The sequence below is a fragment of the Antechinus flavipes genome, chromosome 1, assembly GCF_016432865.1.
Source record: "Antechinus flavipes isolate AdamAnt ecotype Samford, QLD, Australia chromosome 1, AdamAnt_v2, whole genome shotgun sequence".
Taxonomy (NCBI): Eukaryota; Metazoa; Chordata; class Mammalia; order Dasyuromorphia; family Dasyuridae; genus Antechinus; species Antechinus flavipes.
In genome coordinates, this window is record NC_067398.1 from 672628482 (window position 1) to 672641307 (window position 12826).

Here is a 12826-nt window from a genome sequence, read left to right on the forward strand (position 1 = left end):
GTCGCCTGTGTGTGCATGTGGCCGTTGGGCGTTGTGCAGCTACAGAGCGGTGCGTGTGACAGACATGCTGCTAGGAGCCCTCGGGCCGCGCACCAGCCAAAGGGGCTCTGTACAACGGGGAGCGTGGGGTTTGGAGAAGAGACCTTGGGGATCGCCCAGACCCAGCTCCTGTTACAGATGAGGAGCCATTAGGATAGGTCACAGAACTGGGAGGGCTCCAAGAAGTCATTGAGCTCAAGCCCGCGTTATACACATAGGGAACCTGAGGCACAGAACGGTTAAAGAAGCTTGCCTAAGGGTACGAAGGGAGTGAATATCAAAGACGGAATTCCGGGAACCAAAGCTCTCTCCACTCTGCCACCCGGCCGTGCTATTACGTGGTCTGTGTATAAAAGGGGTTGGTTTGGTGGGGGAGTAGCACTATATCATGGATGAGATCTTTCTGGGGAGGACCGGAGGCGTGAGCTCCGCGACCTGCAGGAAAGCCCCCGGCCTTTCAGTCTCGGGAAGGGGTCAGTCTAGACTGTAGTCCCTCCCCACAGAGGGCCAGCTGTCTGGCCAGGCCGAGAGGGCGGGGCTCTGTGGGGCCCACCGAAGCATTTGGCTCCGCGGTGGAAGTAGCCTCCCGGGGGACGGGGCGGGGCTTTCCCTGCAGCCGAGGTCAGCCTGGAGGGGACCTCCAGCTGCAGCAGCTGGGGGTGGGACCAACTGGTTAGGCCCCGGAGCCCCGCCTGCCCTAGCACGTACACCCTCCCCAATACGGGGACACTCGCCCCGCCCTTGCCCTCCTCCAAACACCAACTCTCCGATCTTTGCTCCAGCTAGCAGTAGCAGCGCGCGCGCACGCACACGCACGCGCACGCGCACGCACACAAACACTCTCACACTGTAGGCCCAGCTCACCCCTCCCCTCTGCACACTGCGGCCGGCAAGGAGCTCCATCCCTCGCTTGCTCGCTCGCGCACACTCGCAGCCCCCCTGGGCACACGTGCTGCCCTCAGCTCCTTTACACCCATCCCCGACACTGCGCCTAGACTCACAAACACGCTCCCACGCACACACCCTCCCTCCTTTCCCCACCCAGAAGTCACGGACACAATTCTCTTTCACACTCGGCCAACAGACCCTCTCTCTTTACAAAAATGTGCAGACCCACACCGCAGACCCACTCGCTGCAGGGACACTCCTCTGCCAGTTACAAGTACCGCTCCTCCAAAACACACACACACACACATAGACACACAGACACACACACACACACACACACACACACACACACACACACACACACACACTCTTTCACGCATGCACACTCGCAGGCTCGCACCACCTCCTCTCCCTCCTCCAGCGGTCAGTTACTAGATTCGAGGGCGGGGCCAGGGAAGGGGGTGGCCCGGGGCGGGGCTGAGGAGCCTATAAAGGCTGCGACCGCGGACATTGCCAGGCTCCTCTCGGCGGCGGCGGCGTCTGCGGCGCTGCGCCCCCAGGTCCGGGCTGGGATACCATCGGCAGCAGCTGCAGCAGCACTGGGGAGCCCCCGGCCTCAGTCCTGGTGAGCGCCCGAGGACTGGCGAATGCGGCGGGGCTCCCCCCTCCAACCCGTTCCTCCTCCTTCCCCTCCCCTTCTTCCCTGTTTCCAGAGCGGAGCCGAGCGAGCGAAGCTGCTGCTGCTGCTGCTGCTACCCCCCTGCGGCTGGTCTGCACCGCGGCCGCCCGCTGCCCGGCTGGGAGGAGGGGGCGTGTGTGCGCGCGTGTGCCCGAGCCCCGGGAGCCCCTCCAGTCAGTCCCCGCTCTCCCGGAGGCGGTGTGGGGACGCAGCTGGCAGGGAGACCAGGCGGCGGGGTTGAGCCCCGAGTGCCCGGAGCCCCAGTCCCCAGGCTGGGCCGGCGGCGGCGGCGGCAGCAGCAGGAGCAGGAGCTGCAGCCGCGGCTGAGGAGCAGCAGCAGCTTTTGTTTGGGGCCCAGCTGGCGGAGGGGGAGGGAAGAAGTTGCTTCTGCTTTAACCCTGGGACTGTGTGTGAGAGGGGGTGGGATCCCAGATGTTCCTTGTGACACTGGCGGAGACAGACAGGGGGCGGGGCCTGGAGGTCGGGACACCCGGAGAGGAGGAGGGACTGAGGACTCAGGAGAGGGAGGGAGGGAGGGAGATCCCCCCACTTACACCCTGGAGGTGGGGAGAGAAACACCCGCTCGCTGCAGGTCGCACCAGGCATCCTTTCCTTTGTCCCTCCCCTCTTCTCCCTTCCTCTGTAGCGTCTCCCTCCAGCTGGGGCGCACTAGCCATTAGGCTTCCCCTGCCCCTTTCTCTGCCTCTCCCCCTTCCCCTTACACGAACACTCTTTTTCTACTTGGATTTTCTGGCTCCTGGCAAGATCCCGGACAAAAAATGGTGCAGAAGAAAGCAGCTGAACTTGAGGGTTTCCATCGTTCGTTCAAGGTAACCAGCTCCTGGGCTGGTGGGGAGGGGCAGGGTTTGGCTGGCTCTCCTCGTTGGGGCGGGTCTGGTTGCATTGCAAGGGGAGATTGATTGCCCGGAGCCTAGGAGCTGGGAGGCTTTGTAGATCACCTGGTCCAATCCCCCTCCTCTTGGAGAAGAGCACACGGCCTCGGAAAGGACTAGGAGTTTGCCCAGGGCTCTCCATCAACTCAGTTTGGAGTTCTCCTGGCGGGCTGACTTTCCTTTGGGGAGAGGGGATTATCAGAAAAACGTGGGTTTAAGTCTCAGAAGCTGGGCCAAGCCCAACTGGCCGGTTTGGTCTGGCAGGGAGAGGGGATTGACCAGCAATGAACCAGGGTGGGCCTGGCCCCCATCAGTTGTGCTGACAAAGCACCCCGTTTCTCTCTCCCCTGTGCCCAATGAGGTTTCTTCCCCCGTGGACTGGAGGAGAGAGCTCTTCCCTAGAAAGAGTAAGCCCCTGGTTACAGCCTCCTTGCCCTGCCCCGGGGAATCCTGGCCTTTGCTAGTAAGAGAGGGGGTGTGTATCAGAGCAACTGCTCCTCTCCAGTCTGGATTCCTTTCTCCCTTCCCTCCTGACGTTCTTTGCTCATCTCCTGCCCTCCTTTCAGGGCTTCCCAGCTCTAGGACACAAGTGTTTTCTGGAGGCTTTTCTGGAGGATTGAAAGAGCCCTTTCTCCTGCTAAGGAAGAACTAATCTATAGCAGCAGATGGATGGTGGGGAAGGGATAAGGGAGAGCCAGTATAGAATGGGGGAGGAGGGGTGGATTTGGAACCGGCTCTGGGCCGGCTGTCCCTCCCCTCTTAACTCAGTGTAAAACTCTCAGAACTCGCCACCTTAATTTCTTCTCTCCGGGGAGATGAGGACCTTAGAGATGAGTTGGTCCAGCCCCCTTCCTCATTTTAGAAACACACTGAGGCCCCTGGGGAGCAAGGGGAAGGCTTGTCCAAAATCACTACTTCGGCTACTGGGGAACCTGGGCTCCGCCGATCCTCCTCCCAGGCGTTTTGGAGGAGTGCTTTGGTGGGACTCAGAACTCCAAGCCTGGCCCTGGTCCGACCCGAACCTTACCGTCCAGCAGCTTCTGACCGAGTTTAAGCATGAGGAAGGCCTGAGCCTCAGACACTCACCAGCTGTGTTACCCCAGATAATCAGCCGGAGGTCCAGGGTCCTCCTTTGTAAAATGGGCATAATACCAGGACCAGGTGGCTTCCAGGAGGACCAGATTAAGTGACTATATTTAGTGTTTGGCAAACCTTCAGCACTATAGAATGCGAGCTCTGGCCACCGTGCTCTGCCTGGCGTTCATTTTGGATCTTCGGCTTCAAAACCATTTCCTGTCTTGCCAGGAAGCTTTGGGGCTCCCCTACGATATCTCAGATTCATGTTAGATTTCTTTTAGGTTGGGAGGGGGAGGAATGAAGAGGCTGGGGAGCGAGGAAGGCCTGTGGTGGGAAGAGGAGGCAGGCTTCCGTCCCCAGCCCTCTCCACCTCCTTTTCCCAGGACAGAATGATGTCAGCATTTGGGCTTATGTAATGGCCTCATTTGGAGGCCAAATGCTGGCTGAGATAGGCAGGGATGCTCTGTGTGTGTGTGTGTTGGTGCATGCATCCTGTTGGAGGCTTTGGAAGGGCTGCAGCAAACCTGTAGGTTGGGTGACTGGTTCATCTGGCTGGGAGGGGTCAGTGAGGAGCCTGGAGTTCTGCCCAGCCCGTGGTCTCCCTGGGTCCTGCTGCTGCACCCACACTTTGTGCCTGGGCTGCTTTCTTGCACTTGGGACCAGGTCAGGCTCCCCAGCCTGCCCCAGAGGACCACGGGCACAGATTTGTCGGCTCTGGCTCTGAGTGCTTTGCAAAGGCAGAATCCCCACCCGACGTACTTTTCCATGAAAAACGACCCTCTGTGGCGCCTTGCACGGTCCTGGGAGAGCTTTGGGACACCCAACAAAGCCCGCCAGCTCTGCTGGCTTCCCTGGCTCTTGTCCCCCTGCCTCCCGAGTCCCTGTGTGGATTTCTCTTCCCACTTCCCTATCAGTTCCACTGGAACTCTGGGTAGACAGGTCTCATCTTTTCCCTTCTTGCTTCGGTCTGAGCCTATTTCCCCTTTGAACTCCAGAGACTCCCCTGATGTTTTCAAACTGCCTTTCAATAGAACAGATTCCTTGGGAGACTTTTGAGGGGGGGCTGATTCTCTAGCTGCCCCCGTGGGGAGGGGGACGTGTGCCTGGGCCAGCCCAGTAGCATAAGCCCCACTTCAGGCCTAGACCAGAGCAAACACAAATTTCTCGATGGTTCCAGCCTCTTGCCAAGGCCTGCTGACCCTGCTTCCCTGCCAAGCTGGAGTCTGAGGGCTGTTGGCCTTTGGGGCCGGATCAGAGGGGAAGGCCGCGGCCCCCTTCTCAAATGTTAAGAGTTGGGGGAAGGGAGAGACTGCTGGGCTGGACGCTCCCCCTCCTGGTTTCTGAGACGGTTCATAGGCTCCGAGTTGTGACATCCCCCAGTGTTGAAATGCATTGGTCCCTTGGAGAGCCTGTGGTGGGTCGGGTTGGCCATTGCTCTGGTGTAGGAACCAAGGGAGACCTTGCTTTTTAGAATAGTTTTTCAAGATTGCATGGGAAGATGAGAGGGTCTTTATTTTACAGGATCATTGATCATTTATGGGGTCATTTATTTTACAAGATAGCCCCTATGATAAATGCTAGCCACCTGACCTCCTGCTTTCCTCACCATGAGCCTGTGAGAATGGTGTGATCCCATTATGCCGATGAGCAAACTGAGATCCATAAAGCTTCAAATGACTTCTTGCAAGAAGTCATAAAACTGGGAAGAGTTTTAAAGGCCTGCTGGAGTCTGTTCCTTCTCCCAGTGGAGGGACCGATGGCAGCTTGGCTGGGAAAGGGATTGTTGTTGGATCGGGGGTAGGACCCTTACCCGTTTGGACCCCACCCACCCCAAGCTAGTTTAGTCTGCAACCTCCTCCCTTTCTCCTCCTCCCCCGCTGCTCCCAGGCCTGGCTCTTAGCAACAATCTCTGCCCCTTGGGGGAGTGGGGGTGGGGACGGGGAGCAGCTCTTGAGCAACACTTGTTTTCCACCCCTCCCAGCCCCAGGATTTGACCTCTGAATATTCCCTGGCTGAGGAATCTGATAGGCAACTGTCAACATCTGGCAGGAGTGTGTGTGTGTGTGTGTGTGTGTGTGTGTGTGTGTGTGTGTGTGTTGTTTTTTTTTTTTTTTCCTAGATCAGGTCTGGAAGGGAACAATAGTATGAGCCTCCAGTCTTCCAGAAGTTTTTTCCCCTAGGTGATCTGATTATGACATAGAAAGAAAAAATGAAGTACCTTAAAATGTTGGGTGGACAGCTTTCCCATTTTATAGAAGGGGAAGTAGAACCAGTAGACCAGACCAGGCCTGACTTTCAGGGGGCTCTCTTGCTCAGGCTTCTCCACACTTATGTACCAATTGTGAGAAGAGAAAAGACTGGCTTAGAGAATGATTCTGAAGAGTGATACGGATTCCTCTGGCTCTCATTCCTTTACATTTTAACACAATCCTTTCTGGGGAGAAGGAAGTAAATAGAATCTGGTGCTGTAGAAAGAATTAGTTGGGTTTGGCTGCTTTTGAAGAGATCTTGGGCAGCCTGAGTTTCCCTATCCATAAAATGAGAAAGTTGGATTGGGTGGACCCAAAGGTTCCTTCTGGTTGCATATCAATGATCCATTTTTGTAGTTGAAAAACTGGCTCTCTGGAGGCTTGGGAGGACTTACCTGTGTCCCTGAAGTTGCAAGGGGGTCCAAGTCTCTGTGTTTAACGTTCTGTCCCTGCTGTCTCTACCCCTGCTGGGTAATTCCTGAGGGTCATCCTTTGCACAAACTCTGCAGTGATCATGTTTGCTAAGAGGTCACTTAGGAGAAAGTCAACTTCAGCCTCTTGCCACAGAACAATTAATTGTGCCTTGGAATCTGGAGGGCCTGGATTTGAGGCCTGACTCTCTTAGCTGTTAGCTGCATGACTCTACTGAGTCCATTTCCTTGAATGCAAGAGAAGGGGGATGCTAGATCCTGAGAGTTCCTCCTTTGAATCCCAGACCTCATATGGACAAGTCACTTTATCTCTCTGAACCTCAGTTTCTTCATCTGTAAAAAGAGGTGGTTGGATTAGGGGTTGAAAGACCCCTTCCAGCTCTGAATCTGTTGTCCTTATCAGTCAGCTAACATTTATTAAATGTGCCAGGTATTGTGTTAAGTGTTCAGGATTCAGAGAAAGGCAAAAAGATAATTCCTGACCTCTGGGAGTTTACCATTTGATGGACGAAATAACATACAAGTACTGATGCACAACTGAGGCATTTTGTATTTGAGGTGTATATATATTTGAGGTAAATTGGAGCCAAGGCGTTAGTGAGGATTTGGAAAAGCTTTCTTGTAAAAGGTGGGATTTCAGCCGAGACTTGGAAAAAGCCAGGAGGCAGAGATGAAGAGGTAGACATCGCCTATTCTAGACGTGGGAGACAGCCAGTGCAAATGTTGAATTGGGAGGAGTGTCTTAGTCAAGGAAAGGAAAAGTGTCACTGGGGAACCTGGGGAGAGAAGGAGGGTGGAAGAAGATTGGGAAGGCAGAACAGGGCCTGGCTCTATGGAAGGTTTTGGCTGCCAGCTGATGTTCTCTTTGGAGAGCCACTGAAGCTGATTTAGTGGGGTGCTGTGGGGAGAAGGAGTGACATGACCAGGAAGATGAGTTTTTCAGCTTAATGGAGCGTGGAGTGGAGTGGGGAAAGACTTGCGGCAGGGAGAGGGATCGGCAGGCCATCGGAAGACTCTGGGTATGTACTGATGAGGAGTTGTACCAGTGGCCACAGTGTCAGAGGAGAGAAGGGGCTAGATGGAAAGGACGTTTGATGAAAACCTCAAGACTATGGCCTCTGATTGGACATGGAAATAATGAGAATCATGAATCAGGGGTGACTGGGAGGATGGTGGAACCTTTGACAGAAATAGGGAAGAAAAGAAGGCAGGCTTAGGAGGGAAGAGATGGTGAATTGAATTTTGGACACTAAACCTCAGATTTGAGATGTACATTGGGCAGTTAGGAATGTAAGGGGTTGGGAGATAGGTTGGATCTGGGAAAATAATCTGAGGATCATTTGTACAAAGGCAGATGAGCAAAATGGAATTGATAATAATTGAATGTTTTTGTCTTCAGAGGGTGGCTAAAATTATTTTTCCAGATCTCTGAACTTGACAGACTTGATATAAAATTCTAGTTTAGAAGGAGAGATGGTAGTTTACTCAATTCTTATTAAAACTTTTTGAGCTAAAGAGATTTCTGGACTCCGGTGTCCTCCTCAGCATGATGATAGCTAATGGAGGGGGGAGGAATCAAGGAATTTTCTTTTGAGAATATTTGGGGATTGGGGGAGTACAAATCAGGCCACCCTTTCATAGGATTTAGCATTAATTAAAGACTTGCATAAGTAAGATAAGTAAGATGATAGAGTGGTTAGAGCTGTGGGCCTGCAGACAAGAAGTCCTGAATTCAGATTTGGCTTCAGGCGCTTAGTTTGCTCTGTCACCCTGGACAAGTTACTTAACCTGTCTGCCTCAGTTTCCTCATCTGTAAACTGGGGCACCTACTTCCCAGGGGCTGTTGTGAAGCTAATTGAGATAATATCTGTTCAGTGCTTTACAAATCTTAAAGTCCTATGTGAGTACTGCCTATTATTATTGTTATTGCAGGTGAGTAAATTGAGACCTAAAGGAGGAAGCCTTTCCTTCTGACACAGGTAGCAGTTAAAAGCAGCTTCCCTCAGGATGCTACAGGAGGAGCACAGGCCCGAGATCCCTTCGCCACTGCCATGGGCCATGAGACTTCAATGGAATCCACCAATTTCCCCTCTAGTGTGTTCCTAGTGGGAATTAAGGACGGTTTTAAGAAGAATGGAATAAATGGTGTAAAATTTGGGCGCCTTACAGATGCAGTCCAACCCCTTCCTTTTGCAGATAGGGAAACAGACCCAGGGAGGGTGCAGGAATGGCCATGGTGCATATAAGTCTGGGCTCCGCTGGAAAAAAGAACTTGGGACTCTGGACTTCCTTCTAGAGCAGGGCCCAGAATGGGTCTTAGGAGCTAGAACTGGAAAGCGCTGTGGAAGTCAGCGGGGCCAGGTTATGCAGGGGGAAATGGATCCAGAAAGGAGAGGATCTACTTGGGGCCCAGCTCTAGAGAGGAACAAAGCCAGAATTTGAACCCAGCTCCTCTCCACCCAAATCCTGCCCTCTTCTGCCGCTGGCAGCCTCGGCATGTTGATTTGATGCTCCCCAGGTACCCTAGACAATACTCCTAATCTAGGCCGAGTTGGTTACCCAGGAGACCTGGCAAAAGAGTGGGGATTGCTGGGTGCAGCCCATCCCCCACTGCTCCTAGCACGTGATTTATAGACTGTAAGGCTGGGACATCCCCTTTGTTTGGGGAAAGATAAAAACATTCCTGTGATTGTTAATACCTTTGTGCCTATCAGCTGGGCTAGGCTGTTTGGGGGGGCGGTTTCCAGGTACTCAGCACCCCCGTTCAGACAGCTGCACCCCAAGCTCTGACCCCACTCCCTTCTTGTCCTTCTGATGGTCCCCCGATCTCAGGGCCTGGAGCCCCTTGGCGGGGCTGCAGTGCTGCTGAAGGAGCCCAACATGTCCGGATTCCAGTCGAATTCGAGTTCCTGAATTTCTTAATTTTGTCCTTTGAGGATATGTGGGAATGGAACTGAGGGGTACCTGGGGTTCATCCCTCTGGGGTCTGGGCCCGCCCCATCATCGTGGGGGTCCCTGAGCAGAGAGAGCAGCCTAGAACTGCGGAGGAGAGTGTGGTTTGTCGGCTCCTGATCCCAGAGAGAGCCCGGGTGCACGGGGCATGTGGGAGGGGGTCGCCGTTTGGGGGGGAAGGGAGAAGTTCTAGGAGACGCCTCTCATAACCTGGACTCCTCCCCCTTCCTCACCTCCCAGGGACAGAATCCTTTTGAGCTGGCCTTCACCGTCAACCAGTCCAACCACCTAGAATCCGTCTTCAATTTTGAGTGCCCGACCCGCCCAGGTAAGCCCTGACGCGCTCGGCTTCTGCCCGGTGGGCACGCGGCCCAGTTGGGGGCCGCGGGGGCCGCGAGGGGAGGGCCGGGCCCGGGGAGGGGGCGGGCACGGCGGGGGGCGGAGGGAGGGGGAGAAGCGGGAGGTCGAGGTGGCCAGAGACGCCCCTGTCCCACGTCCCCCGTCGCTTTAGCTAGTTCTGATTGGGGAGTCAGAGGGGAGAGTCCTGGAGAAAAGGATTCTTAGCTCTGGAGCTTCGTTATGAGAGCGGATGTCAGCTTCTCTTCCTACCTTCCCTGACCTCTTGGGGAGGGCCTGCTTGTGACTCAGTCCCCGCCTTGCCCCACCCTCTCCTAAAAATAGCTGGTGAGTCCCGGGGTCCCCAGGCCCGGCGGCCGGCGCGCGCCGAGTCCCTGGGGCCGGCTCGGGCCGTCCCCAGCCTGGGATGGAGTCCTTTAAATAGGGCCTCACCCCAAGGCGAGGGGGGGAGGTCGGGGCTGGGGAGGAGGAGTCCTGACCCACAAGAGCCCGCCGTTTACCTCTGTGCCCCCTCCTGCGGTTGGGGGTGTTGTGTGCCCCAGACATGCCCTCGAGCCAGCCCATCGACATCCCCGACGCCAAGAAGAGGAGCAAGAAGAAGAAGCGCTGCCGGGCCACCGATAGCTTCTCCGGGAGGTTTGAAGGTGGGTCCACTCAGTCCAGGCAGGGCAGGGTGGATGGATGTCTGTTGGGGCCAAGAATTCTGAGCCGGTGGTGAGAGGGAGGGGAGGGAGGGGGAGGGACCGGGCTAAGGGGCTCCCTGAGAAAGGGAGAGAGGAGAATTTTAAGGAGGTCCTCCCAGCAGCGTCTTTGTCAACAGTCCTCCCAGGCAGCCCGCCGGACCCAGCTCCTTTCTCTCTCTCCCCCAGATGTTTACCAGTTGCAGGACGAAGTGCTGGGGGAGGGAGCCCACGCCCGAGTCCAGACCTGCATCAACCTCATCACCAACAAGGAGTATGCCGTGAAGGTGAGCGGGGGGCGGCTGCCGGGGGGCCCGGGCGGGAGGGAGGCTGCCGGAGGAGGTCCGTGCCCGAGGAGGCCCGCGATCCGGGCCCGAGCCGGCCCCCGCGCCGGCGATGGCTCCTTCCCGGCCTCGGTTTCCCACTCGTAAAGTAAGGAGGCCGGACCAGCTCTGGAAGGACTCGGGGTGTCCCAGCCTTCGGTCCTGCCTCTTTCTGGAGGCCAGAAGTGGCCACGCCCCCCGGGGCAGCACTTCGGGGGCGAGGAGCCTTGCTCTTGGGGAGGGGGCCGCCCTCGAGAGGCCGTTTGTCAGGCCCGCCGCGGCCGCGGAGAGCGGGGGTCGGGGAAAGGCCCAGATTCCACCCAGACAGGGAAAAGGAGCCGCGAAATCCTGCAGTGACCGGGGGGAGGCCCAGGCTGTGAGCCCCGCGCCCGCCGGCCCGGCCTCGGCTCCTGCCCCTCTGCTGGGAACCCAGGTCACTGCCCAGGCCTTCATCCCCAAGGGCTGCTTCCCCAACCGCCCGGTCCTCACGAGTGATAGCTGGCCAGCCTCCGCGGGGAACTGGGCAGGGGACGGACCTCCCGGGTGCCCCCCACCGGCCGGCCCCCTCTCCTCGCCTTTCTCTTTGCCTCTCCCTCATCCTCACCCAACTCTTCCTTCTCTCTCTGCATTCCCCCATCTCTCTGCCTGTCTCTCTGACTCCTCTTTCTGTCTCTCTGACTTTGTTCTCTTTTTCTCCATATGTCTCTCTCCTTTCTGTCTCTGTTCTCTTTTTCTCTCCTCTCCCTCTGTTCTCTTTTCTCTCTCTCCCCTCTCTGTGTCTCTCTTTCTCCCTCTGCTTTCTGTGTTTTTTGTTCTCTTTTCCTCAATCCTTTTCTCTTTCTCTGCCTTTCTGTGTTCTCTTTTTCTCTCTCTCCCCCTCATTGTCCCTTTTTTCCTCTGACTCTTTCTCCTCCTTTATCTTTCTCTCTGTTCTTTTTCTCTCTCCTCTCTGTTTTTCTTCTCTCTCTCTCTCTCTCTCTTTTCTCTCTCTCTCCTTTTCTCTGTCTCTCCTCTCTCTTGTTCTCTATTCTCTTTTTCTCTCTTCCTTTCCCTCTTTTGTCTCCCTATCTCTTCTTTATTTCTGTCTCTCTGTGTTCTCTTTCTCCTCCTTTCTCCCTCTTGCCTCTCTCTTCATGTCTCTCTCCGTGTCTCCCCTATCTCTCTTTTCTCTTTTGATACTTCCTCTCCCCTCCCTTTTTTCCTTTCTACATCTCCTCTCTTCCCATCCCATATCTCATGAACAGTCTCATGCCTGTGAAGCAGGAGTAGGGAGTAGGGAAGCTGGACTCCCTGGGAGTCTTTTGGACCACTGAGTGGCAAAGAGCCTGTTGGGTCCCCCCATCCCCTGACCATAAGGGGCAGCTAGGTAGTACAGTGTAGAGTACTGGGCCTGGACTCAGGAAGATCGGACTTAAAATTCTGCCTCACTTAATAGCTGTGTGACCCTGATCAAGTCACTTAATCACTTTCAGCCTCAGTCTGCTCAGCTGTAAAATGGGGATCATGATAGCTCCACCTTCCAAGTTTGTTGTGAAGATGAAATGAGCTTTAAAGCACTTTAACCTGGTCCCTGAGGGACGTAGTAAGCGCTTTGTAATGTTCGCTGTTGTTATTATTTGATAACAGTTATTCATAAATCTAGTATCCATGGATGCCAGAAAAAGGGAAGCGGCATTTCTTAAGAGTCAGATTAGGACACACAGGCCTCCTTATGGATGAGAAAGGATGGGACTTGGCCAAATGTCACAAGGTGCGTGAGCAAGTTACTCACCGGACCTAAACTTTAGACCTGAATGCTCCTTATCTCTCTGTAGTAGCTGAAAGTGGGGACATTGAAGGTCAGGTCCTCCACTCAGATCTGGGGAATACTTTGTTCCTTTGGGGTCTGAAGAAACAGGTTTTCTGTGAATGCTGGAAAAGGGCACGGCTCTTACTAGACTGGCTGTCGATTGACTACTTTGACTCTCATTGGGACGGTGACATAGCAGAGTGGGTAAACTGAGGAAGAGAGGAGAAGCCGAGTGCTCAGAGGTCATAAAATATGGTTTGCAACTTGGCTAATCTCCAAATCTGTACCCGATCTGTGCCATTCCCCAGTCCTGAGGTAATTGGGAATTTATTTTGAGCCTCTTCACATAGTGATTGGCTGGAGAAACACTCACAGTGGGTGGGTTGAGAATGCCAGGGGAGGATGCTAAGCAAGAACCCCTGGGGAGTCTTTTGGACTGCTGAGGTCCGATGCTTTGCAACTGGCCCTC

The 12826-nt window shown here is 55.0% G+C and overlaps 1 protein-coding gene across 1 annotated transcript in view; it reads left to right on the top strand.

The window, feature by feature from the left end:
* Window positions 1-1435: 1435 nt before the first annotated feature.
* MKNK2 (MAPK interacting serine/threonine kinase 2) overlaps window positions 1436-12826 on the top strand; it is a 29516-nt gene continuing 18125 nt past the window's right edge. The window contains exons 1-5 of the mRNA XM_051972251.1: window positions 1436-1552; window positions 2372-2436; window positions 9449-9536; window positions 10108-10209; window positions 10435-10532. Of these exons, the coding sequence (XP_051828211.1) occupies window positions 2386-2436; window positions 9449-9536; window positions 10108-10209; window positions 10435-10532 (339 nt within the window). The 5' untranslated portion in view covers window positions 1436-1552; window positions 2372-2385. The remainder of the gene's footprint in view (window positions 1553-2371; window positions 2437-9448; window positions 9537-10107; window positions 10210-10434; window positions 10533-12826) is intronic.